The 27,326-nt window shown below is 41.9% G+C and overlaps 1 protein-coding gene across 1 annotated transcript in view; it reads left to right on the top strand.

Moving 5' to 3' along the window:
* Positions 1-339: 339 nt before the first annotated feature.
* XKR4 (XK related 4) overlaps positions 340-27,326 on the top strand; it is a 337,756-nt gene continuing 310,769 nt past the window's right edge. The window contains exon 1 of the mRNA XM_057737077.1: positions 340-1,142. Coding sequence (XP_057593060.1) covers positions 340-1,142 — 803 coding nt within the window. The remainder of the gene's footprint in view (positions 1,143-27,326) is intronic.

Here is a 27,326-nt window from a genome sequence, read left to right as displayed (position 1 = left end):
CCGCGGGGCCGGGCCGGCGAGGAGCGCGGGCGGCGGGCAGGGGCGCGCGCCGGGCGCTGCGAGCAGCTTGGCTCCGCGCAGGCAGCCAGGCGGCGCTCCTGCCGGCTCCGGGCGCGCCGCTAGCCCGGCCCAGCGCCCAGCCCGGCGGGCGGCGGGCGGCGGCGGGCGGCGGGAGAGCCGGCGCAGGAGCAGGAGCAGGAGCAGGAGCAGGAGCAGGAGGAGGGGAGCCGCCGCGCCGCCGGGGAGGGAAGCCGGGGCGAGGCAAGGAGGTGGCGGGAGGAGGAGACAGCGGGGAAGGGTGTCACATAAAGGAGGGCTCTCCTGCGCTGGGGAGGCATCATGGCCGCTAAGTCAGACGGGAGGCTGAAAATGAAGAAGAGCAGCGACGTGGCGTTCACCCCGCTGCAGAACTCGGACCACTCGGGCTCGGTGCAGGGATTGGCTCCGGGCTTGCCGTCGGGGTCGGGAGCCGAGGACGACGAGGCGGCGGGGGGCGGCTGCTGCCCGGACGGCGGCGGCTGCTCGCGCTGCTGCTGCTGCTGCTGCTCCGGGAGCGGCGGCTCGGGCGGCGGCTCCGCGGGCTCGGGCGGCCCGGGCGGCGGCGGGGCGGGCTCGGCGGCGCTGTGCCTGCGCCTGGGCACGGAGCAGCGGCGCTACTCGCTGTGGGACTGCCTCTGGATCCTGGCGGCCGTGGCCGTGTACTTCGCGGACGTGGGCACGGACATCTGGCTCGCCGTGGACTACTACTTGCGCGGCCAGCGCTGGTGGTTCGGGCTCACGCTCTTCTTCGTGGTGCTCGGCTCGCTCTCGGTGCAGGTGTTCAGCTTCCGCTGGTTCGTGCACGATTTCAGCACCGAGGACAGCGCCGCGGCCGCCGCCGCCACCAGCTGCGCGCAGCCGGGAGCAGAGTGCAAGGCGGCGGTCGGCGGCGGGTCTGCGGCCGCGGAAGGCGAGACTCGCCCGGCCACGCCGCAGAGGCAAGCGTCCAGCGCCAGCAAGAGCCACGTCGCCGCCACCAACAGCGGCAGCAACAGCAGCGGGGCCCCCAGGGCCGGCGGCACACACAGGTCTGCGTCCTGCGCCTTCTGCATCTGGCTCCTGCAGTCACTCATCCACATCTTGCAGCTCGGGCAGATCTGGAGGTACCGTATCAGGGGCGGGGGAAGAGGGAGACTTGCTGCTGCTACTACATCCCCACTGCTTGGCTTTTGCACGAAGGTCCTGTAGGGTTGCTGTGGTAGTAACCCTAGTCACACTCTTTACGGTTTTGTTGTTGTTGTTGTTGTTGTTTTACACTGGGTTTTGCATTTTTTAAATTTGTGATCACAGCCTAGGCTTGCAGAGAAGTGAGAAGCAAGGGAAAGGCGGCAAAGTGGCTTTGAGTACCGCATCCCTTCTGTCTTCCCGCTGTGTTTCACTAGCTTCTCTCTTTATATGCTACACCCCTCCGCCCGCCCCCACCCCCCCCCCCCACATTTTTAGTGATACTGTTTCAGTGAGTAGAAGAGGATTCTTTTCACGTCTTCTAAAAATTCTTTTTAATTATGTTGAATTTTAGGCGTGTGTTGCAATTTGGATGGCTTCTTTTGTTCCCTGAGAAATAAATCGCTAATTCTAGTTAGATGGTAGAGTTGCTGTTCAAAAGTACCCACATTTTAATTATCAACACTAGAGAAGTACTGTGCTTCAGAGTAAAGAGTTTAGTAGGGACACACTTGTCTTTTTTGGAGGCTACCTATATTCATATTTATATTCGTCTCCAAATACGAATAAGTACACTTTATGGGACCCAGACTTAACTCTAGTGGTGCACTTTCTGATTATCTTGCAATATCCCCATAGCTGATTTCTCAGATAACTAAGAACCCTTGGAAAAGGGTGGTGTGTCTTGTAAACTTGAATCACAATTGGCATCTTCATTGACTTACTTTGCTACTTGTCACCTGATCTACCAAGTCTTTACACAGATATCAATTCCACTTACAAACTGGAGTACAAACTGGAATCTGGTTCCTCTGGGCAGAGGGAATCATCATTAGAACCATCACTGGATTCAGGCATATAGTGGAGTAGTGTGCTCAGGAACGCGTTTCACCAAAGTTTATGTTTTTGATAGATTTTTGAAGTGATATTTTACAGCTACAAAAATTGTTTGTGTTGAAGCACTTAAATGCTAACATCCCAGAGTTTTGGTTTTTGTTTTTTGGGTTTTCTTTTCCTATTTCTTTCTTTCTTTCTTTGGTTTAAAATGCCTTAGTAAGTGTAAGTAAAATGAGGAAACTTCCTCACAAGTATACTATGGGGCTACATTCTGCTATGCCAGTGTCCTTTTCAATTTTATTTGTAGTTATTTTTGTGACTACAAAAAAAACTGTAGGTCACTAACTATGGTAAGATATCCCATGTGGAAACAACTCAGAGAATTTGTGGAACAGAACTAAAAATGTACTTTTCTTTATGGTGAACTGTAGTGTTTTCATTGAAAAGAGCAAGTATGATTATTTTTTAGCCTTTTCTGGGACTATTGCTTTATAAAGCAGGGTAAGCATTGCCATAGACCTTTCAAACTGAGAAACTTTTTTTCCAAGCAGATACTTTCTGGAAAAGTGCTATATGATATGTAATCAGACAAATTGATGTTGGAAACTTCTGTACTTTGGACTTACAGGACTTTTGAAATGTCAGTTAAATGTGATAGCTATATTTCCCATGGTGGACTATTGCAAAGACTTACAGCTTGGTGCTCTTCAAGTCTGATGAAGAACTCAAATGCCTGATTGAATTACTGAAATTGTTTAGTGGCTGGGATTCGTATGATTAGCAGTTTTAATCTGATAATGTGGTAAATGAAGCTTAACATTCCATTTGTTAACTTCTGCAAACTTCATGCAGGATTTGGAAATCACTTACTTTTACCTTTAAGACTGCTAGATTTAGGTAAATAATGCAAACACTTGTCAGTTCTCTTAACTGAAGAACTATCGATGATTCTTACCAATGGCTACTTTATGAAAAATTGAATATCAAATTCCAGTTGTGTTTACTAGACCTTCTAGACCAAACATTTTCCCAATTGAAAAATGATTTTTAATATCTCAGGACCTCAAATGCAGAAAGTGAGAAATAGGACAAGAAAAGGGCCTAAACATATCTCAGTGAGACCATAGCCACTGGGTTGATCAGCTGGCCATACGGCAAAGTTGTGTAGGGGGATGGGAGAGGGAGGGTAAGGTTCAATGCAGAAGGGAAAACACAGGCTGTCTGACAAATGCATTCACCAGCCCAGCCCTTGGAGAAACTGTGGTCACACATGGCTCCTTTTTTGTCAAGCATTTCTACGACGTTTTCCTTAAAGGCTTCGAAGTTTGTTCTGGTAACACATGGTCATTTGGGAGGAAGTATTATTTATTGAAAATGTTTTTAGATATTTGTCTACTTATTCAGAATAATATATTTAATAATGTATATCTGAATTTTCTAATCTTACTGTTCTTAGATTCTGGTTAAGACATTTGGAGGATAGTGGGGTAACTTGGTGGAAGCATCATCTAAGACTCAGCCTCGTTTTCTCCTTAAAATGTTAAAAACAAAGCAAAAAACAAAACAACCACCCCCAAAAAAACTTTAGCCTAATATAGCAAATTGAAATGAGGTCAGAGAGTTCACAGAATTTAACACTCAGATGCATTCCAAATTGTTTCAATTTCTCTGAGTGTAGATTTGAATGGAACTTGGGGGGATGGGTACATCTTTGATTATAAAATGCGGTTGAAATGCAGTTCATCTCAGGTTATTATATTAGACCATTACCTTTGACCACTATGATTCCTTAATTAGGAGCATCCCTCTGCTTTTTCGAGCTTTTCTTTTCAATGCATTGTACACAGATGTTGCAGAAACTCCAAGGTTTGAGTGGTGCAAAGCTCAGAGGTCATTACTCATGTTTTATCATGCTACTTTCTAAGATCAATGAAATAGATTTTAGCTAGGTTGGTAACTGTTCATTGTATTTCCATGGAATTCAAGTTATTGTAGGTAAGGGCCAAATTCTAAAAGCTCTCTGTAGATAAGACCCTTTGAAATATCATCAAAGTGTTTGCTTGTTCAGAAATAGCTATTTGAAACATTTTGGACAAGATTTGCATGTATTCATCCATTTATTACAAATGCAACGACTGAAAGCAATGATGCATATTCATTTTAATTAAAGTTTACTAATGGGAAATTAATGGCAGCTTTTAGAGTCTCAGGAGTTGATACTGGGAAAGAGCCATTGGAAATAATGAAGTGAATTTTTGCTACCATGTGAAAAGAACAATTATGACTTTAAAGGAACTGTGTCTGTGAATGGATGAGAAAGTACTTTTTCTTCTTGTTCACCATCATATGATTATAGAAGTTACTAAGAGTGCAGTTCAGCCAGTGTGAATCAGAAATGCCCAATCAGAACAGCTTTTAGTCTTCATAATACCCACGATCAATTACATCTAGCTGTCTTCTTCCTTCAGAGTTTATGACTTACTCTTAAAATTTGACCTGAATTTCTCCTACACATGTACATGTGTAGGTACGTACATACTTAGTTGTTTTCTAGCAAATAGGCATATTATTAATGATAACTTGGATGGTAGAATGGGGACTATTTTTACCATTTTGGTTTTTGTTTCTGAATATCTTATCATGAGAGTCACCTGGTAAAAGAACAGCTTTCTTGCATTTCTCATGCTTGGTCTCCTGCAGGGTGTTAACATGTATCCCATGTTCAAGTACTTGGGAAAATGGCTGGTTCAACAGAGCTAAGCAGATCTCTCCACCGCAGGACTTCTCAGAGCCTTCACTTACTAAGCTATTGTGCAGTTGTCAATAACTTTTTAAAGGCATAGCTCTTAAATCTTCTTGTTAATCATGTAGCACAAAAAGCACTTTGAGATACGTTCTTCTATGCTATTCTTAAACCAGCCCAAACAAGAATTATAATAACGAGAATTTTATGTGGTACTTTAAACATCTGCAAATATTTTTATACTCCTTATCTCTAATCATTAGTACCTCTGTATACGAGAAAGCTGGCAGTGAGATTACTCAAAGATTACTCAAGATTACTTAAACTCAAAGAGATTAAGTAATTGGCACAAGATTACCCAACTATTATGTGATGTAGCTCGGAGTCAAAACCAGGTCTGTCTTAATGTCTGTGTTTTTCCTGGCTCAACTGGTTACCTTCAAATGCCAAGTTGGATAAAAAGGACAACAATGTATAAAAATGACAATTTACCTTCATTAAGGTTGGCAAAATTGGAGAGAGAGCTGAGTTTAGACAGGTTAGGTTGTTTCTCTAATAACACGCCAGGGGTTCAATGGCAGAATGGAGGCTGGAGCTGAGGTCATCAGACCCTTGTGCCTCCCCCTACACCACTTAGACATGCTGAGGTTGTTGCGTTAGATCCCAGCTGAGAAACATGATCTTGCAGTGGCAATAATGATTAAGTGGAAGAATGGAGGTGAACAAGAAGAAAATGCTTTGCAAGTGATAAGTTCTAGAGATAAGGAATGGGTAGGAAAACAGCATATTGGCTACAGCTTTGACATTGAAAAAGTACTTTATTGATTCTGAGTTGGTTCTGAATTCTGATATAGGTCAAGCAAGACTGGTGCCCTTTCCTGAGTTTATTGAATGGTCATTTCCCGTATATCTGCGTTCTGTCTACTGCTTATTAATTTATCTATTCATCTGTATCGAGTACCTGCTGTATGCAAGGCACTATGCTAGTTACTAATCGTCCCAAGATGAATGAAATACATATCTTCTTTCAAGGAATCTACTGTCTGATGAGGAAGACAGAATAGTAAACAGACAATTTCAATACAGGAAAATAAGCACTGTGATAGAAACAGGAAACTCAAACACCTTAGTGGTTTGGGTAAGACTCTGGAGCAGGAGATGGCTGAGCAGAGGTTGTGTTGGTGGGAAGAGCTGAATAAAGTGGGGTGTTGTCTGTGGAGCCTTGGATATGACTGTGTATAAGGGCAGAGAGGCAGAAAAGAACAAGGCAGGTTAAGTGTGTGCTTTGAATAGAGAGTGATTGAGAGATAGTAGCTAGAGGTGAAGGTGGAGAATTAGTTGAGCTGGACAAGAAAGGAAGTTAGATTTTATTCTGAAGGCGTTGAGAAACCATCAAAGACTGCAAGGGTGAGGATTGTTGACAGAAGTGTTAAAACCTTGCGTTATTTAAAGGAGTGGCGAAACGTTGAAAGGTTCAGAGGATACATCATCAGTTCCTCTCTAACATGATCGTGTCCCTTTCATTCATAAAAATTCATTGATTTTAAAGGGATTGAGTGTGGATATATATAACTGGAGCGTATAAATAGGCCCGACATCATGGGAGGGTTGTTTTTTCAGCAAAACAGATTGGTTGAAATTAATTATATTTATACTAAGGTAAATTCTTGGCAAAAGTTTATTTTGTGTTACTTTTTGAAGAGATTTTCCTTAGGGTATGATGGGCTTCACCTTCTTGAAATTTAGGTTTACTGGTCCTTAGAAAATTGTTCCTTGTACTTGTGTAACACTTCAATTTGCAGAGGGTTTCATGTTTTCTTTCTTATGTGATCCTCAGGCTCATCTTTGAGGTCACACATTTTGCCCATGTGGAAACTGAGACAGAGAATTTTAAATGTTTTCCTCTTTAGGTTGCATAGCTCTGCACAGATTCTAGGCTAGAATTCAGTATTGAGGTGGGAGGGAGAAAAAGGAACATGGGAAATAGTTGGTGTAACTGAGGATGATTAGGTAGAAGAGAAACCTGAAAATCTGAGAGCTCTCTGGTACTGAAGGTTTCACTGTGGAAGAAGCTTCTGCATTGACCAAATGGCTAGGACCTACAGGAGGAGATTTGGAATTAATGCAAGGAAAACATTTTTAAGTAGTCAGAGGGATCCCAAGATCAGCTAAGATTCCTTAGAAGTAATGAGTTCCTCATCATTCGAGTGTCTAAGCAGAGTTTGGAAAACTGTAGGCAGAATTGTGGGAGAAGAGAGTTTATTATACAGAGGGTTGGACTATCATCTTCCAGCTCTAAGATTTTATGACAATTTCTATCATTACATGCTGCTTCAAACATAGTGAACTAACCTTTGTTTTTTTTGCATGGAAGAAGTAGGATTTTGCTTGAAATACCACAGTTGTGTCACTTTGAAATCTATTCATTGGTTTATGGACCCAGTATCTTCCCCGGAGCGTCACAAATCCATGCCACATCCTTGAGTGCTGGGCTTGGTATTTAAATCTCTGAGTTAGCTAACAGATATAAATCCACACATGATCAGGCAGTCCTCTGTGCACTGACTTGGGTTTCTGTATGAGCTGGAATAATTTATACATAAATCTATGTGGTAGATATACCAATTTCAGTATCTTTGTAATAAATGCAAAAGTTGTAATTTTCCCATTCACTTGAACTATGCATTTACAAAGGTAAAAAAAAATGTTATACTTAATACATCCCATGAAATTGCAGACTACTCTCACACAGAAGTTGAAAGTAGCATCTATACAAATGGATGCTATCATTTTTGAATAGTGTCCAAAACCCTTGGGTCAGTAACTTTGAAAATCTTGACTCAGACACTTAACGAAAAATTTCCTTAATGTTTGAATATCCAAGCACATGACTTCTATTAAATATGTTCTGTATTTTTACAGTGCGAATGGAATAGTCTGAGTAGCAGATGGAATCACAGGCTAATCTGATTAACACATTTCCTTGACTTGCTTTAGAAATTTGAACGGCACACAGTCTAGACTTACGGAAGCAAGACTGGGAATTAGAATTGGATTTATTGCCCTTGAGCATTATCAAGTGTAAGGTGCAGTGTGGTGCTAGTCATGAGAAAGTGCGTATCAGGTATAATCTTGTAAAATAGTTGAACTATGTTGATGGATTTCATGGAAAAAAAACCAGTCAGTAATTCTCAACAGGAAATATTCTCTCGAATGGCATGCGTCATTCTGGCCACCACACCACGCGACTCACTTCCAGCTATATGATGGTGCTCTTGGGAACTGTTGGTGTGGCAGGTCGGGAAGGAGGACCTCATGACGTCACTCTAGTCGCTGTGGAACTTACGTGTGTGTGAATACATGTTCAGTGCACATTTGCTGATGTGTGAATGAAGCCCAGGGGTTATTCTTTCTTCTTTGTAAGAGTGTAGCTGCACTTGTGGCCTTGTTGCTCCTTGGGTTTCTAATGCTGCAGTGAATCATAAAAGGTGCCATGTTATCCTGAAAGGATGCAGCAAATCCTGTGGCTCTTCTCTAGATTACTAGTGTTCGGGAAGCGAGGCTGACTTTCGCAAAATACTGGTTCTCCTCTGAGAAAAGCAGCTAGAAGCCCAGCTTCACTGCCCTGCTCTTGCTGACACAAAAGTCAGACTGGGGAAGCTTTGGGATGGATATTTTCACTTAATTCTTCCCTCTACTCGACCTTCTGAGAATATACCTGTGTGTAGAATGATGTGGGAGTATTTTTGGTGCTCCTATTTGTCTACTCAAAGAAAGGCTGGAGCTTCTACTATTACAACGACCACCACCATCATCACCATAATTTTATCACCATAAAACATTACTTTCATGTCTACTATATGTACAGAAGTCATACAATTAATGATTGCAAGTGAAAATAAAGATGGGTTAAAATGGAAATGAATCAGTCCAGAAATCCTCTAGAGGCAAGAGGTGGTCTGAAGGACACCAGTAGATCTTTTCTAACCCTATGAAGAAGGGAGAGGGTCACACTTAGAGTATCAGTGATAGATCTTATTTACAGGGGCAGCTGCCTCTTGGGGAACTGGACTAAATGGGGATGAGATCATTTGACCACTTGGTAGCTCAGACCCCAGGCAGTCACCCACTGTCTTGGTTACATATGACAGTGCCTGCCACTGGCCCCACAAGTTTAGATCTTCCTTTTGTTTCCTCCATCTGGGTCTTAGTTTTCTACCTGTATGATGTAATTGGTCAAAAATAGTATCCAAGTTTCTTTCCAGGCTTAAAATTCTGATCCTCTCTTATTATACATTCTTTTTTTGCTTGCCCAGTCCCCAGAGTATATGCACCAGAAAGTCTGTTCTCCCAAGGCCATCACTACAGTGCTGTGTAAGTCAGTCAAAGGGGATCTACAAGGTATTTTCCAGAGTTGACAATATTAGTGTCTGAAACCCAGGAACCGCTGTTACTTACACATGGAGAGAGAATCTTAAGCTTATTTGTATAATGCAACTTACTTTGTATCATTTCCAAATTTTAATTATAATCCAATTACATTATTTTCATTAAAACCCATATCTAAGTATTTGAAACTGATGTTCAAAGTGGTCCGTATCACTAATTCTAAGAGATGTACCATGTAGACTTGGGAAGCCACAGTTGCCTTCTGCATTTCGTGGGGCGAGGTGTACACAGCTGGAGCGCTATGATTAGTAAAGAAGAACAATGCTTCACAGGCTTAAAAAGAACTATCCATTATGTCAATGAGAAGGCTGTTGTCAAAGCTAGATTTGCTTCTAAATTAAAAGCTTGTCCTGGGTTATGCTGTCACTGATTTAATATGCTAGAAATTGAATTAAACTCTATGCAAAGATACTGTATCCAGGCCTGCACTTGTTGAGAACAGGGCTGTGTTACATTCTGCCAGAAGAAGGGATCAGCCCCTTAACCTTTCCCAGCTGGGGACTGCCTGCATCTTCAGGATGTTAAAGATGTGTCGTGACACTGTACAGTTTGCAACTTCACGACAACGTCTCAGATTTTTACATTAAAAAAAAATTTTAAGCATCTATTTAAAAGTTGTCTGAAGTATGTCCAACTGTTTTCTCCCTTTTATGATTCATAAGTAGGCTGTTTGAATCAGTTCTACTTCTTTTGCTTAATTTATGTACATGCCCTGTTTTCCTGTCAGGGGAATCCTACACAAACAGGGCAGTGGGCTGTGTGTGGGGTGGCTGAGGATTAGTCAATCAAAATCAGGCACATATAGAAAAAGTAGGACCTACAGTGAGTGTGAGTCTACAGAGACTTGAGATGACTTTGATTTGACTTCCCATCAAGTACATTATTATGTTTTAAGTGTATAACATGATGTTTTTTTAATTCATTCTTTAAAAAAATGTTGTTGTGGTAAGAACACTTAACATGAGACCTACCCTCTTAATTTTTTTTTTAATTTTAATTAATTTTCATTGGAGTATAGTTGCTGCACAATGCTGTGTTAGTTTCTACTGTACGGCAAAGAAGTACATTATTTAAGAAGGACAAAATCACCTTTCTGAACCCCCAGCCTAGGAGATTTCATCCATGTAACTAGCAGTCTGATTCCTCTTCCTGCAGCCTAGAAAATAATTATGAATAAAGATATCAGTTTTGGGCTGAATTCTCTACTTTCCAGGTCTTTTTTTCAGTAGCAGAGAGTCAATACTCAACACAAAGGTAGCCATTGTAGCAGTAATAGTAACAAAACGGTCCCTCATCACTTCCTTCATTAGTTCCTGACATAATCACTGCATCAATGTGACAGTAACAATGAAGAAATGATCCTTCAGGAAAGCAGGGGAAAGGATCTGTAAAGGCTTCTCTTGTCTTGATAAGAGTTTTCAGCACATTAATTAAATTTACTGTTTTACGAAAGCAAAGTTAATAACAATCATTTTTTAAAATGTAGGTCAATTCTAGAAGACTCTCCGAAGTGATTTTTAGTACTTGGGTCTGTTATTATAACGTAAATTAGGAAGGAAGTCCCATAGGGTTTCATATTTCCAGAGGATGTACTACTATTAAGAGTGGGGTATCCTATGGGATTTTTCCTGGTTTGATTGGTGACGGTCGGGTTTGAAAAACTGAGTTCTAGACGGGAACAGGTAATGTAACACAATCCCAATGAAAGCATAAGTGTTAGTTGTGTTCCTGCTTCTGAAAAGTAAACAATCATTACAATTACTTAAGGATATACTAATATCTATATCATTTATATGTGGAGTCTAAAATATAATACAAATGAACTTACTTACAAAACAGAAACAGACTCACAGACATAGAAAACAAACTTATGGTTACCTAAGGGGAAGGATGGGGGAGGGATAAATTAGGAGTTTGGGATTAGCAGATACACACTATTATACATAAAATACATAAACAACAAGGTCCTACTGTGTAGCACAGGGAACTATATTCAATATCCTGTAATAAACCATAATGGAAAAGAATATGAAAAAGAATATATGTATACGTATAACTGAATCACTTTGCTGTCCACCAGAAACTAACATGGCATCATAAATCAACTATATTTCAATTAAAAATAAGTAAATAAATAAATAAAATAAGTTTGGAATCAAATGAGTAAGGGGGAGGAAACCTGAAGTTTTTATTAAGGAAGTATATCTAACTACCCTGGAAACTATCGTTCATCCCATTCTCTGATCTGCTAATAGAAGAGGAGGGTGTTGTAGATGAAGCTGAATTGATTAGTTGGAGGAAAAAAAAATAGTCCTGACAGAAATCAGTGAAAATTGAGAATTTTATCCCATAATCAGAGGATGAATTTTTAATCCTTGGTCATAAGAGTGGGAAAATTGTAACTACCCCTATTATCGAAAACATCACGGGAAAGCTTAGAGCAAAGCTTCACCAGCCAGGCCAAGCTTCCGTTATATGAGTTTCTTCTGGGGGCAAAGAAGGCAAACACTCCAGCTGTGATGATGGTCACGTTTATGGGATCAACTTGAGACCCAGTGCACCAGTGGGGTCTGCAGTCTGAGGGACTTTGACCTGAGTCCTACGTTATCACACCCGTCCGAAGAGGGCAAGAAGTCCGCTGGCAGAGGGTCCAGGCCAGGGCAGGTCCTCACAAAGGGGAAGGTATTAGGAGCCCGGGCATCTAAGTGAGGACCAGAAACAAACTTGATAATAGTAAAGGGAGGTGCGAATCTGAGATCAAGCTCTTCATGCAAGCAAACCATGACGCCTGGGCTTCCAAGTGTAAAACTGAAGGGAAGTCTGTGTCTTTTATGTTCTCATTGTATAACTTCTGTCTGGTCAGGTATTGAGAGCAGGGCCTACAACTGGAGGTTAAGTGCTAATCCCACTGAGGGGAGGGCAGAGAGCTGGAATTGAAGGCAGGTTCTCGCTTGACCATTGTTGATGCAAATTCATTAGCAGCCCATTGGCCGAATCACTACCTGGTCACTGTAATTGGTTGCTGAGAATAAAATGGCAAAAATAAATGACCAATGATAACCTTTTCATCATGGTTCCCACAAACATCTGCTTAAAATCATAGTAAGAAAAACATGTTAAAAAGAATATGCTCTCAAAAGGTGTATGTGGAATCTTAAAAAAAAGGATACAAATGAATTTATATGCAAAACGGAAATAGACCCGCAGACGTAGAAAACAAACTTATAGTTACTAAAGGGCGAAGGAGGGGGAGGGATAAATTAGGAGTTTGGAATTAACATGTACACACCTATATATAAAATAGATAACCAACAAGGACCTGTATAGCACTGCTAACTCAATATTCTATAATAACCTATATGGGAAAAGAATCTGAAAAAAATATATATATGTATAACTGAATTCCTATGCTATACACCTGAAACTAACACAACATTGCAAATCAACTATACTTCAATAATAAATAAAAATAAATGGTAAAAAAAAAAAAGTTTTACCATCCAGGAAAGGAGGCAAGTCGCGTTCATACCTAAAATCTTTCTTTGACGATGCACAGAGTGGAGCTATTGCCTTGCAACCCAAGGTAGGGTGTGCAGCCAGCAGCCTCAGCATCTCTTGGAAGCATCTCAGAAATGCAGAATCTCAGGCTCACCCCTGATCTACTGAATCACAACCTGCACTTGAACAAGATCCCCAGTGGATTCGTAGGCATATTTAAGTTTGAGAAGCAGAGTGGCATCCATTCTGCTACAGAGGAGGGAGCATCCGTTTCAGCTGAAATGTTCAGCAAGGCTCATCTGAGCTGGACATCCATGGAAAATACACTGGGTCCAGACACTGTGCTGGCTTTCTCACCAGTTACCTCACCCAGTATGATAGCTTAGAAACCGTGCCAGTGATAGGTACCCACCCAGGAGCTCCTTATAGATAGCAGTGTAAGCAAAATATAACAAAGTGAAAGATTTTGGTGAAAGCTTTATTATGAGTAAAAATCCATTGTTTTATGGTTTTATTGTTCACAACGGTTGACTGCCCTCCACTCACAGTTTTATATTGTACCCAGACCTAATGCCATCTGGTCACTTGGGATGCAAGAGACAAGGGGTGATGAGAAAGGAACAGGACCTTCTCATTGGAGGTGGACACTAGGAAAGCGTTGGTTTCAGAGTAACCAGATGGTGAGGTTAGAGAATGAAAGGAGGGGCGTGGCAGCTCTTACCAAGAAAGACATAATGATTATCGTCTCTGCTCAGAGAGGTGGAGCTGGGCTGGTTGTGGCATCCTTATTCATACTTTTCTGAAAAAGGAACAGCCTTGAGGGTGAACAAAGGACATCCCACCACTGGGTGTCAGGGATAGTGCAGTGGGAGGTCAGGTTCTGGGCATCCCTCATCCTCAGCTTTTAGTCTGATGGACCGAGGAGCCTCTGTATCTACATGGAAAAGAGGAACCAAGGGAGGAATAAAGGGAACAAACTAGAAACCCAGGCCTGCGAGTCCGGGTCCTGGCCAGGAGTTAGCAGGGTATTTTTGTAAAATAATGTGGAAAGACTTCTGATGACCAACCTGCTGCGTTCAGCTCCTCGCGGTGACCCATGCGGCCCACAGGTGGGCTGTGCTGTGGGAAGAACTATGACGGTTCAGCCTGATTTCATGCATTACTCTCTGTCTTCCTAAGTGAGAACTATAGCATCAATAATATGACAAAATATGTCAGTGTCTGTATTGTAGGACGAAGAGGTAATGAGAACGGCGCCTTATAAAATGTGTATTTGTGTAGATGTGTGATCGGTTTCCTCATTTCCCATGAAACAAAATAGAAAAAGATGACCTTCCCAGAAATGCTTCTTTTCAAAGTAATGATTTTCTAATTTCCCTTCTGTACAACAGCTGGTGTTGCTAGGCTGTCACTTCTGTTGCTAGGGTTCCCTTCCCCCATCTGTGTGCTAGGATGTGATTGTTTGGTTCACTGTTCTTAAGTGTTTCCATGGAGAGTTACTAAGTTAATTTTTCTCAGTCTGCTTTATCAGTAGGTGTGGTCACCCCACCAGGCTCTTAGACCTACATGTCTTCCCATCATGGTAGCTGTTACCTAGACATGACATTGAAATGTAGTTATTCCCGATTGAGGTGTGCTGTCAGTGTCAAACACCCAGGGGATTTTAGGACATAGTGCGGAAAAAAAGGGGAGGATGATAGCTGTCTCACTAATAACCTTCATATGGATTATATGTTGACCTGATAACATTTTGAAAATATTGAGTTAAATAAAATATATTGTTAAGATTGATTTCACCTGTTGCTTTTTTTTTTCTTCACTTTTTAAATGTGTCTACAAGACAAAATTGCAGACATGGCTTGCATTGTATTTCTATTGGACAGAGCTGCTCTAGATGATATGAGATGTCAGTTCTTGAGGAGTGAGAAGAGGATCAATCCAAAATTTCAAAATCCTAAGATAAGAATTTACTAGAAGGTACTGGGGAAAGAACAGCGAGTTGTTTCACTCTGAGGCAAGTTGACTTAATGGGTTTTGCAAATAAGATTACCTGCTGGTGAAAACTGGCTCTTTAGGAGATAAAACCCCTAATGTAGGCACAACCCATGGTCTTCCCTGCTTCCTGCCTTGCTTAAGGCTAAGCGACCTCCTGTGCTTCATTGGTGGCTTAATAAATAATACTTGATGCTGACAGTAAGGATTAAACCTTTGTAAGCCCCCGTGTAGCCTGCCAAGCACAGTCCCTCCTAGTAAACCATCCAGTCTTCTCACCAGCTTCTCGAGGCAGGAGTTATCATTCCCATGTGAAGATGAACCCACTAAGGTTCAGAGAAGGTAGGAGATTTGCCCGAGGGCGCACAGCTCCTCAGCAGCAAGAGCCTGCATTCACATTCTCAACTTCAGCTTCTGAATCTCATGCTTTCCGTGCGTATTTTACAAGATTAATCCAAGAGAATCACTTGAAGAAGCATTTCCTGACCTTTCAGGCTGGCAACTGTGCTGAAAACTGCAGTGAGTTCAACTGTACTGTGACATCAGTTGGAATTAGTTAAGACCAATTATGGGATTTTCCTCTGACTACTGGGAAAGGGAGAGACCCACTTGAGAAAGGTAGATCAGATTTGAGTCCTCCTGACTTTGCTGGAAACTCCTCAACTACAAAACAGTGGGGAGGAATTACATCAGATCATTTCCAGAATCCCTTCCAGCTCTCTAATTCCATGAAGGCTGGTATCTAAATGGAGCATATCAACTCTTTATACACCTTATTAAATGTCCACGTGGGGAACAATACGCGTGTTTTATTAACCTGGGCTAGTTTTCTGATAGACTACTCCTGGAATTGGTATTTCACACCAGACTTCAAACACAGAGACTGGGCATCCATTTTACCCATAATGTGGTACTTTCATTTGAAACCTACTGGTAAAATACACGATTTTTTCCCCATGCTTTGGGAAATGCATGACAATAAAGAATACTAAGTAGGCTCCAATCCCATGTGAATAGTGTGTAATTAACCTGTGTTTTTATCCTCATTTTGCATGCAGTCATGCTTTGCATATGCCAGCATTCTACCCCACATATGTTCATAAATTATGAATTCAACTACAAGCACGCAAGGCAAGCCCTGCTGTCAGTCACATCTCTCTCTCTGAGACCAGCAGGATTTACATCTATGTGACACAACTTCCAATTTAACTCCTAAGACCTATCTCAGAGGACCAACTCTATACTCGTCCAGCATATGCAAGTAGAGCATTCATTCTCAAATGCACACAATTACAAATTTTCAGAATCAAACACACCTAGTCTTTTTTTTAATCCATTTTGCATTTATTTTTTTAAATTAATTAATTTATTTTATTGGCTGTGTTGGGTCTTTTTTGCTGTGCACGGGCTTTCTTTTAGTTGCAGGGAGTGGGGGCGACTCTTCGTTGTGGTGCACGGGCTCCTCATTGCCGTGGCTTCTCTTGTTGCAGAGCATGGGCTGTAGGCGCGTGGGCTTCAGTAGTTGCGTAGGCTTCAGTAGTTGCGGCACATGGGCTCAATAGTTGTGGCTCACAGGCTCTAAAGCACAGGCTCAATAGTTGTGGCACACGGGCTTAGTTGCTCTGCGGCATGTGGGATCTTCCTGGAGCAGGGCTCGAACCCTTGTCCCCTGCATTGACAGGTGGATTTTTAACCGCTGCACCACCTAGGAAGCCCCAGACACACCTGTCTTTGAAAAAGCAATTCAAGTTTTCATTTCTGAAAATCAAAAGAATTCCTCCCAAAAGATGTCCCCCAAAGTAGGTAGGACTTGCTTTGAAAAGGCTTGCCAACTGCAGTCTGCTCATTTTTATTATTATTTGGTGGCATTCCATGAAAAATACATAGTACCGTTTTTCTCTTTAGTCCGATATCATCTTCGGAAAGTATAGATTTTCCAGAGAAACTGATTTCCAAGTATGTTTTTACTGTTCATGACATTAAATGGGTTCTGACTTACTGTTTTTTTTTTAATCCCAAGTGATATGTTCTAAGAAACATGCATATCTATACTGTAGTTATTTTTCCCATGACTTTCTTCCACGTGTACCCCTGATCATGCAGTTATGGAGGTTAGGATATGCTGGAAAGAACAGACATGATCTAATTAAACTCGGACAGTCTGGAGTGAAAATGCCTTCATTCATTCATTCAGTAAATATTTCTCAAGCAGTCACTGTGGGTGGGCTCTGAGCACAGCAAGATGAATGGGGTACAATCCCTGACTCCAAGGAGTTCATTGTCTGGCAAGAGACTGTCTCATTTATACCTGTTTACACCTCAGAGGGTTGTGCAGCCTCAACAATGGCAGGAGTAGGGTCATTGGGGAGAATAGCAGAGGGATGGGCGAACTCGGTCTGGAAGGTTCCACCAGGGAGTAACATTTGAGTGGGACCCATGAGAGATCCAAGCAGAATGCAAAAAAGGGACAAAGACGTCTCATGCCCTGTTTGTAGAGAGGTGAAATGGGAGGTGGGCAGGAGAGACTGTCAGCAGATGGGTTGTAAGTTTGGGGCCACACTACCCATGGCTTTGGGTGCTTCCTAAGGAATCGGGACTTGGTTCTGTTGGTAAGTGGAGGCTCAGGGGACATGTTTAGATACATATTTTCAACCAGTTACCTTTGAGCAGTGGGAAAGATTGAATCGCAGTCTGGAAATATTGGAGAAGGAAGTCTCCCACATTCTTCAGAGGCAGGGAAAAGAAAATGTGAGTGAGGGGACTTGAGAACTATCCAGAAATTTAAGATGCAATGGAATAAGCGAGTGAAATGAAAGCCCAGAAGAGCTTGGCGCATCTCACTAAAGATTCTGATAGCACTTAATGAGCTACTGGAAGAGGCATAAATATAAACAGAAGTAAATAAAGATGCTCTGTAGTGTAGGCTGGGCAATTAAAAAAGATTTACCAGAGTAAAGCTAAATACAATGTCGTGGATAATTAATGGGCCGTGACAACTCAGTAATAACTACCCTGAACTTTTACGGTACTGCATTCACATACGTGCATGTCAGAAGGAGGGTTTGCTTTCACAGTTGGCACCAGTTAGCTGGGAGATTTCCCCACAGAAGTTCATTCGTGATTCCTGGTAACAGAGCCTGCTGGCTAACCCCTGACCAGTGGTGGGGAACTGCTCGTCATTCATGGGCTTCTGGTTGAGCCTAAAAGGGCTTTGGCTGTAAACTGAGTTCTCCTTCTCTTCGATTCCCTTGGCTGTAGGTGCTGTTCTAGCTTTCAGTGGGCTCTCCCTTTCTTACTTTAGGAAATGAGCTTCTATCCTCCTCGTGGGCAGGTGCACCCCACCTGGAACAGACCTCCGTAGGTGAGGGAGCTTTCCCTGAATGGACCGGGCCGTCAAGCCATTAGGATGTGGTGGATGGTCCTCCTGGGATGCTTGGCTCAGGGAAGACTCCTCAGAGGAAGGTACTTCTCGGCCCCAGCTGGCCTCTATCTTTTCAATAAGTCTTCATCTAACAACTTTTAAAAATTTCTTACTTTTTAGTTTTTAATTAATAAACTTTTTCCCAAGCAGTTTTAGGTTTGCAGAAAAGATGGAGTTGAAAACGCAGAGTTTCCATATATTCTCCCCCCACCTCCGGGTTCCTCTATGACCAACATCTTCTGTGAATGTGGTACCTTTACACAGTTGATGGACTGAGATTGATACATGACATCCACTGGAAACAAAACCAAACCAAACCACGCAACCTAAAAGTTGAGAGGTATGTTTTATTTGGCAGGAATCTTTCAAAACTTCAAGCCCTGGAGGCAGCATCTCGAGTAACCCTGAGAGAACTGCTCCGAGGAGGCGAGGTGGAGGGCCAGGCTATATAGGAGTTTTGCAACAAAGGGCAGGTAGTCTGAAAGTCAAAATATTACTGTTAATTAAAGAAAACCAGATAACTTAAGTTAAGGAATTTAGCACTTTTCTCTGTATGGGAAGATGCAAGAGTCTGGGCTCACTGAAATCATTGCTTTGATGTGCACCTCAGCGATCTCTGGCCAGGATCCTGTGTTTGCTCATCCTGAGTGTCCTCAGGGCTCACCGTGGGGAGTGGCTGCAGTCTGATGGCTGCTAGATCGCAGGTATTCTTCCCTTCCTGAGTTCCTTCAGGACTCACCAGCTCACTGTAACTGCTGATGACTGTGACATCTTTTGTTTACTGATATGGCAGGAGATATTCCATTTCTCGTTATCGTTAACTAAAGCCCATTGTTCAGAATTTACCTTTTGTGTTGTAAATTCTGTGAGTTGTGACAAACATATAATGATGATATCCACCATCACAGTATGATACAGAAGAGTTCACTGCCCTAAAAATCCTGTGTTCTACCTTTTCATCCCTGCCTCCCCCCTCCCCCCGGCAACCGCTGATCTTTTTACTCTCTTCCATAGTTTTAACTTTCCCAAAATGTCATATAGTTGGAATCATACAATATGTAGCCTCTTCAGATTAGCTTCTTTCACTTAGCAATACGCATTTAGAGTTTCTCTGTATGATTTTGTGGCCTATATAGCTCTTTTCTTCTTAGTGCTGAAGAATATTCCACTGTCAGGATGCCCCTGAAGGATGTCTTGGTTGCTTCCCAGTTTTGGCAATTATGCATGAAGCTGCTATAAACATTTGTGTTCAGGTTTTTGTAGATGTAAGTTCTCAACCCATTTCGGTAAATACCAAGGAGCACAATTTCTTTGTCTTGCGGGAAGAATAGGTTTAGTTTTTTAAGAAACTACCAACTGTCCTCTAAAGTGGCTGTACACTGAACAACTTTTGAGTATTGAGCCAAATGCCCCTTGTTTGAGGGTACGAAATTAGTGAACTAAGGCACAGGATGTTATCCTAGAAAGAGTTAAGAAAGCATGAACTTGTTCAAGTTACAAGTTCTAAATTTAAAATTTTGGAGTGATTTGCTAATTAGGATCTGTGCTTTATAGTATAAATCACATAATTATTCTTAAATGAGAAGTGGGTAAAATAATAAAAATTTAAATTACAGTAAAATATTAGTTGTTTCAATGATGCATTTGAGTAGTTTTATGAAATTATTTTGCTGGACATCTAGACGTTGAGTTCTGGTACTAACTCTGGTTTCACATGCGTGTAAGAAAAACTATTGGAACAAAATCAGTCTTTTTTAAGTGTAGCTTTGAGATTAATGATATTCATGGATTTATAAACTTGCTTGGTAATTTTTTCTTTAAAAATATAACCATGTGGTGGGACTTCCCTGGTGGCACAGCAGTTAAGAATCCACCTGCCAAAGCAGGGGACACGGGTTTGATCCCTGGGCTGGGAAGACCCCACATGCCACTGAACAACTAAGCCCGTGCACCACAACTACTGAGCCTGTGCTCTAGAGCCCATGAGCCACAACTGTGGAGCCCACGTGCCACAACTACTGAGGCCCACATGCCTATAGAGCCCATGCTCCACAAGAGAAGCCACTGCAATGAGAAGCCCGCGCACCACAACGAAGAGTAGCCTCTACTCTCCGCAGCTAGAGAAAGCCTACACGCAGCAACAAAGACCCAATGTGGCCAATAAATCAATTAATTTAAAAAATCTGAACTGTTTTTAAAAAAATATATAACCATGTGGTAAATAATTTCTGTTTTTCAGAAAAAAAAAAGCACAGCAGACACACACACACACACACACACACACACACACTCCTCTGAAATACCCTGGAGTTCTCCCAGAGACTTGCCCTGGGTATAGCAGCCAGAGTCACTCACACCAGTTCAGCTTGGGCTTTGCCGCCAATGGACTTGAATGGAAACCATACACACAGGGATGGAAGAATATTGGTTTCTCTACTTTTTTTTTTTCAAAATAAAAAGTTTAATAAGTGGCATTATTTTACATTTCTGCAAATATTGTTAAGCCTAGCTTAATAGAAGACAGCTGGTGTTTGTTTCTGTATTCAGTCTGTAGTAGTATATTGCTTTGATTGAAGTATATGAAGAAAATAGACTCACACAGAGATGGAATCAGAAAAAGGGAGGAATAGTATAATAACCTTTTCAGATAATTGTGGCTCTTCTTCTTTGATACCTTTTTTTTTTTAACAGACAATAAACTGCATATATTTAGAGTGTACAATTTGGTGTCCCAATCTCCCAATTCATTCCTACCTTTTAAAAGTCCTTGTCAGAATCTTTGAGTTGTTATAGTATTAGCTAAGCTTGAACTGAATTGTTTTTGTAATTCTTGAAAGCAGATAATAAATTAAAAACTTTGTTCTCATCTGTTGGACTAAAGCAACAAAAAAGATGAGCATGATAATCCTTTTTAGCTTAAATCATATAATCAGGTACTTTTCTTGTTTCCTTTGTTCTATGTAGAAACAATTTGAGTATCAGTGTCAGATCTCTTGGCTTTCTGTATAAGTATTCATTTCAATCCTAGTCCCCACATTTGTCTCCATATTTCCAACTTTTTTGGTTTTAAAATTGCATATAAACATTTGTGAAACTGAAAATTTTACATGATGTGAGACAACAGTTCTAGTAAGGCTATTGGACTGAGAAGGCCAATAAAACTTTACTAATTTCATTAAACAGAATCAGTCACTCTATCTGGTTGAGATCTCAGTTTAATAGGGATTGAGATGTTTGCTTCTCCATCATGAGGATAAGTGTGTGTCTATTGATTGTAATGGGATGATTTGGAAATGGGCAGTCTGTGGGCACTTCATGTGGGGGTGGTAATTAGCAGTGAAATGCTGAAGAATTACTTTTTCATGTGCTTGAAAGGAAGAACAAAGTTTTATCTGGTAGAGACATGAAAGTTCTGAAATCCAGGGAATTAGGAACAAGGAGAAGATATAGTAACAATAGAAAAATAGATATGGTTCACATGCACTCTGGTCTACATGCTGCGACTTGCAGCAAAGCCCTGTCTTTCTTTTCTTCTCTATAAGAAATAACTAATTAAACCCATAGTCACCTGGGGCTTTTGCTGTGTCACCTGGGGGCCCTCCAGGAGGAAGTTGAATGGGGTGGGAGGATGGGAGAGCAGAGGAAAGGCAGGCTGCGGGTCAGGCGTGTGTAAAAACACCTTCATGAACTCGCTTGGACCCGCCATTTATGTGCTGGCTTGCACTTCCTCAATGATATCTCTTGCTTACTCTGGAATATAGGTTTTGGATAAGATTGACACTTGATTTTATCAGCCTCATGCTGGTTAGTTTCATTTGTAAATTCTGTCCCTTTCTGGGATGTGTGCCCCGTGAGAGCAGAAACTTTGATTTGTTCACAGCAATGTCCCCAGCATCCACTATGGTGTCTGGCATGCTGCTGTCATTTAATACGTACTTGTTGATTAAATGAATAAAATGCAGATTAGCAAGTCATCACTCCAATAAAATACTTGGGTGCATTCCTAATTTCTATATGGTCTATTTTATTTGTGAATTTAATCCATGGATTTAAGAAGCATAGGATGCCCAGGATGTCCCCTCGTCAGGTGCCTGGTGACCTCCCTGTTAAATTTTGCAATTGGCATCAGGCGAGTGGATGGAAGGGCTGGAGTTGTGCAGAATCAGGACTGACTCAGACCCCAGATCTTCGGTACCAGGTCTTTAGAGCCCTCAGCCTGAAAAGACGCTGCCTAATCTAAGGGTGCTTGTCAGTTCTCTTTGAGAACATCCCAGGGAGACAACTGTGTGCCTTCCCTCCCGGACCCTGGACAAACCTGGATTTCCCCAAGTAGAAGCTTTGGTCCTGCTGGTTAGGCTGTTCATTCCCAGAAGCAGCCTCAGAAACCCGTCTTTGCATAGTACTCTGGACAAAAGCAAATGGCAACAGTAATCACAGTGCCACATCGTTTGTACCTGCTTGCATGTCACCATAAAGTCCCCTCATTCATAGCAATCCCTCCAAGTCTGTTGTTTTGACTTTGCTGCCATTTGTAAAACCAGATGAAGTCTCATGTTTTACTTGTGCCCTGTCTTCCTCCCTCTCCCTCTCCCCAGTGCTATAATCTTAACTTGCACATGGTTCACCGATGCTCCCCCTCACTTTGCCCTGCCTGCCTTGGAAAGCGGGGTCCACCTTTCCCGTCCTGGTCACTGTCCTCTCGATAAATGGGTCCCTTCTTCTGTGCTCTTCAGTTACTCATCTGCTGCTGTCACTGTCTGTCCCATCACGGCACCCTCTCCTCCGCTCTTCTGGGAAGTGAGCAGAATGTACATCTGGGTTCCTTCTCCCCAGCCTCTTGGTCCTCAGTGCTCGCTGTATTCCTCCCGAAGTCAGGGCACGAGGTGCTTTGATTGGTCCTCGTACCGGGGTTCCCGTCAGTTCGTTTGTGAACACCAGGGCTGCTATAAGAGTTGAAGCCCATGACTGTTACCAACAGTAGTAGTAAGAGGGGTGGTGTTACAATGTCTTGTCTTAGTGTGGTTTAACCTTCATCTTTCACATAGCATTTTCACAGGGTTTTAAAGCTAGTTGTATTTTTATTACAATTTCTTCATAGCATCAGAGTAAGTGCTGAGATTCAGAAGAGTTTTTAGCATCTGCGTAACATGGGAATTTGACTGCCATTTTACTGTTTTCTCCTCTGATTCATAGACACCATCCAAACCATTTTAAATATCCTTATTTTTAACTGGAAAGCCAGATCAAGGTTTCCAAGTATAATACAAGATCACCTTCATTTTCTTCAATGATAATTCATCTATCCATGTTTGAAACATTATACTCAATAATTCATTAGAAGTATTTAATAAGGTCCTACCAAATACTGGAATCATTCGCAACACCACCTAGCCTCTGCTATCCTCTGGAGATATTTTCTACTCATAAATGATTTGTTCTAACATGAAGCCATCTTTCTGGAAAATGATGTCGATGGGAGAAATAAGGACATGTGATGTGATCCTGTAAAGAAATTCTTTAACAGGCGTTTTTCAGATGGCTACAGGTTGTGTGTCAGAGCTGTGAGACACAGTATTTGCCTACCAACGTGAACTTGCTGATTTTCATTCTTTACACATAAGATGGTTTGCCCATTAATATGGTAAAATCCTTTTACACACTTACACACATGCCACAAAAGGCATGTGAGATACTGGATAAATGTCTTTGCAGTACATATAATGCATTACAGATGAAGGGCTCTTTCTCCTAACATAAAAATTCTCATCAATCAATACCAAAAAAATGGCCAATAACCACTTTAAAAATGGGCAAAGAACATGTGTAGACAGTTTATGGAAAAAGAATGTCTTTAGCACACAAAAGATGAACAATTTTACTTCCAGTGGAGGAAATTCACTTCTGATTTCAAGCTCTGTTTGCATCTGCCTAACATAGAGAATTTGCCTGTGTCTCTTTAAAGCAAGTGTAGGGCCTTGTATACGGCCCGGCTTGTACATGCATGAAGCAGACCCTTGTGTGTAGTCTTCGCCTGGAAAGCTGAAATTTTTTATCCTTTTGTGTATGTAGCAGATATTTCAGATTGGGTCACTGAATACCGGCTTCCTTCTAGTGGATCTCATGTGCTAGAAACTGGAAAGCTTAAAAAAAGTGGGGAGGATGGGGATGGACCAAGGAAGGGGAAGTTTTCAATCCTCTCATGTAGCTGGAAAACCCCATTCTGCCAACAAGTTGCATTTGTGATAACTTGGAATGATGGCGTGAGCAAGTGAAGGCGATGGCTGTGTACCGGGAAGCGTTTTGCTTTTCTGGGAAACTGTGATAGAGATTGTGGTGCCTGGATCCTGTGGTCCTAAGTGCTGAGCAGCAGGTGGTGGCAACACAAAGATGCTGGAAGTGAAGTCTCAGATGTGGACAGTCAACTTACAGCTGCATTGCTCCTGGCTACAGGGCATCCTGGCACTTCCTTGATGACCCCAGAAATTCTTCAAGTCATCTAATACCTTGTAACAAATCTTTCTCTTCTTAAACCAGCTGGAGTGGAGTCAACAGATACATTTAAAAAGTAAAATTGTGTTTTGGGAAACAGCGGGTAGAGGTGGAGGATGGAGCGGAGAACAGAGGCTTATAAATAAAGAAACCAATCAAAACCAAGAGAAATTCCGTAAGAAGGATCCATTAGATTTTCAGTTCTAGCTATTTCACTGCTGAAAAATACTGTAAATTAAAGCTAAGTTTGCTTTTGGGTCTCCCCACTGAAATCTCATAAAATGTTATTTTCTAGACATTTACTCATTCATTTAGTCAAATAACATATATCAATCAAGTGCTTCATCAAATTAACCACAATTACAGAATTCAGGCATACTTTGATTTAGATGATACGTCTTTTCCTTAAAACGTGTAAACCCAGGTAACAACTTATTTTCAAAAAATCTTAACAGGCATCCTTTAAAAAATATAAAGAGGTTTCAAAGATGAACAGGACTTAATTTCTCAGCCTCAAGGAAATTTGATCCAGTTGGATAAACAGGTTAGAAAACCAGTCATAACAATGCAGTGTAAATTCTCCACGGGCAGGTTGCATGGTGTGTGATGGGAACATGGAGAAATGGGAGAAACTGGTTGACAGACTCAGAATTTCTCCACTTTTAAACCATTCTGTGATGAGGCAGCAAGCATGCCCTGAAAACAAGTGTTAAAACCTATGGCTGGGACTTCCCTGGTGGCACAATATTTAAGAGTCCGCCTGCCAATGCAGGGGACACAGGTTCGATCCCTGGTCCGGGAAGATCCCACGTGCAGAGGAGCAACTAAGCCCGTGCGCCACAACTACTGTGCCTACACTCTAGAGCCCGTGCTCTGCAGCAAGAGAAGCCACTGCAATGAGAAGCCCTCGCACCGCCACGTAGAGTAGCCCCCGCTGGTCACAACTAGAGAAAGCCTGCATGCAGCAACAAAGACCCAACACAGCCTAAATAAATAAATAAATTTATTAAACAAAAAACAAACAACAAACAAAAAACCTACGGGTGCCCATCATTTCAGCCTAGGTGTCTGACCCTTAAAGCAGAGTTGGTGTTCCCCTGGAACGCCCTCCTTATAGTTCTGCACGCAGAAGCCTGAGCATCCTCTGTGAGTGGTACCCGAAGACACAGAGGCTGGGAGCCAGGCTTGACTTTGCTTCAGCCAAGAACATTCATTCCCACTTCTTTGGATAAAGATCCAATCACGTCTGTCCTTGAGGCAAACCTTAGCAGACGGGATTAACTAGCTTCATTTTAAGAAGACATCTAGTAAGAAAGTCAGAGCACCAGTGATTGAGTCTGTCCTACATGACTATATATACTTTCAGCTCACTGGAAACTTATCAAATTGGAAAGAAAAGAAAAAAGCTAGTAATATGGCCCCTGGAGGTTTTCTCTACTGACAATCAAACCAAACATACAATCCCTGATACTTCACCTCCTTATGTTTGTCCCGTGCAACAAATAGATTCCCGATTTCTCTTTTGGGAGGAGTTTTATGGGAAAAAAAAGTCTCCAAAAAAGGAATGGCACAGTGGGTAAGAGTGCAAATGGCCCCACACATTTTTCACACAACGGCACTGTTATTCGGGACATTGAAACACAGGTGCTTGCTCATGAGGGTGGATTAAGAACTGGAATTTGGGGGAAATGCACTCCAAATAATTGTTTATAGGATCATCTCACCTGTGGTGGTAGGCACTGAAGCCTTCATCAACCAACCCCAGGCAAACTGGGAGCTTCTACAAACATCCTTATATTCCAGCTGAACTCAGGAGATTTTGAATCAAAATAAGGAAATAATGATCTTAGAGAAAATATATATATATATATATTTCAGCAAAATCCTGAGAAGGGATGAATATCTGTTGGGTTTTGAAAATGGAGAGATAACCCAAAGCTCTGTTTTAAGGGAAAATATATATATTTTTCTTTCTAGTTACAAGGCTGGTTACCCGCGTTATATTCTGAGAGCCTATATTCTGAGTCAAGAGAGGAATTTTCCAGGATAAAGAAGTGATAGCCTCAAGGGACTTCTCCCCTCTGGGCAAATTCCTACACAATAATTCTCTCAAACCCTCTGGCAAGCCTGATGCCAGGAGGCATAAGGCTGTGTTCTGAGGGCTGCACCTCCACTTGACATAAGGCGGAGTTAAAGGAAGGCTTTTGTTTATAAACCGTTCACATTCACTGACTACAACAGTTTGGCCTCAACTGTATGGATCTTAACTTGTTACTTGAGTGCAAAATGTTCATTAGATTGAGGACATGGTGCTTGATCGTTGATGACCTGAGGAAGAGTGGTTTTGCTGAAGTTCAGAGGGCAGAAGCCAGATTCCTATGGGTGGAGGATATGATCGGAGGTGAGCAAGTAGGGGGGTGAGTGTGGGCGACGCTGGAAAAGCGTGACCGTGAGGATGAGGAGAGGGGCTGGACAGGAATCTGCTTTAAAAAAATTCAGGTACTATTCTTGGCCTCAACTATACAGCAACATACATTCTAAAGAGGAAATAGCAACAAAAATTTTAAAACCTTATAAGCACAGAATATGTCAGGTGATATGCACTATGAAGAAAAGTAAAGCGGAGGACAGAGAGCTAGGAGGAGAGTTCTGATTTATAGAAGGTGGTTTGGGAGAGTGTTTCCAATAAGGTGA

The sequence above is a fragment of the Hippopotamus amphibius genome, chromosome 5, assembly GCF_030028045.1.
Source record: "Hippopotamus amphibius kiboko isolate mHipAmp2 chromosome 5, mHipAmp2.hap2, whole genome shotgun sequence".
Classification (NCBI taxonomy): domain Eukaryota; kingdom Metazoa; phylum Chordata; class Mammalia; order Artiodactyla; family Hippopotamidae; genus Hippopotamus; species Hippopotamus amphibius.
Note: the sequence above shows the minus strand (reverse complement) of the source record. Positions and strands in the feature narration are given on the sequence as shown.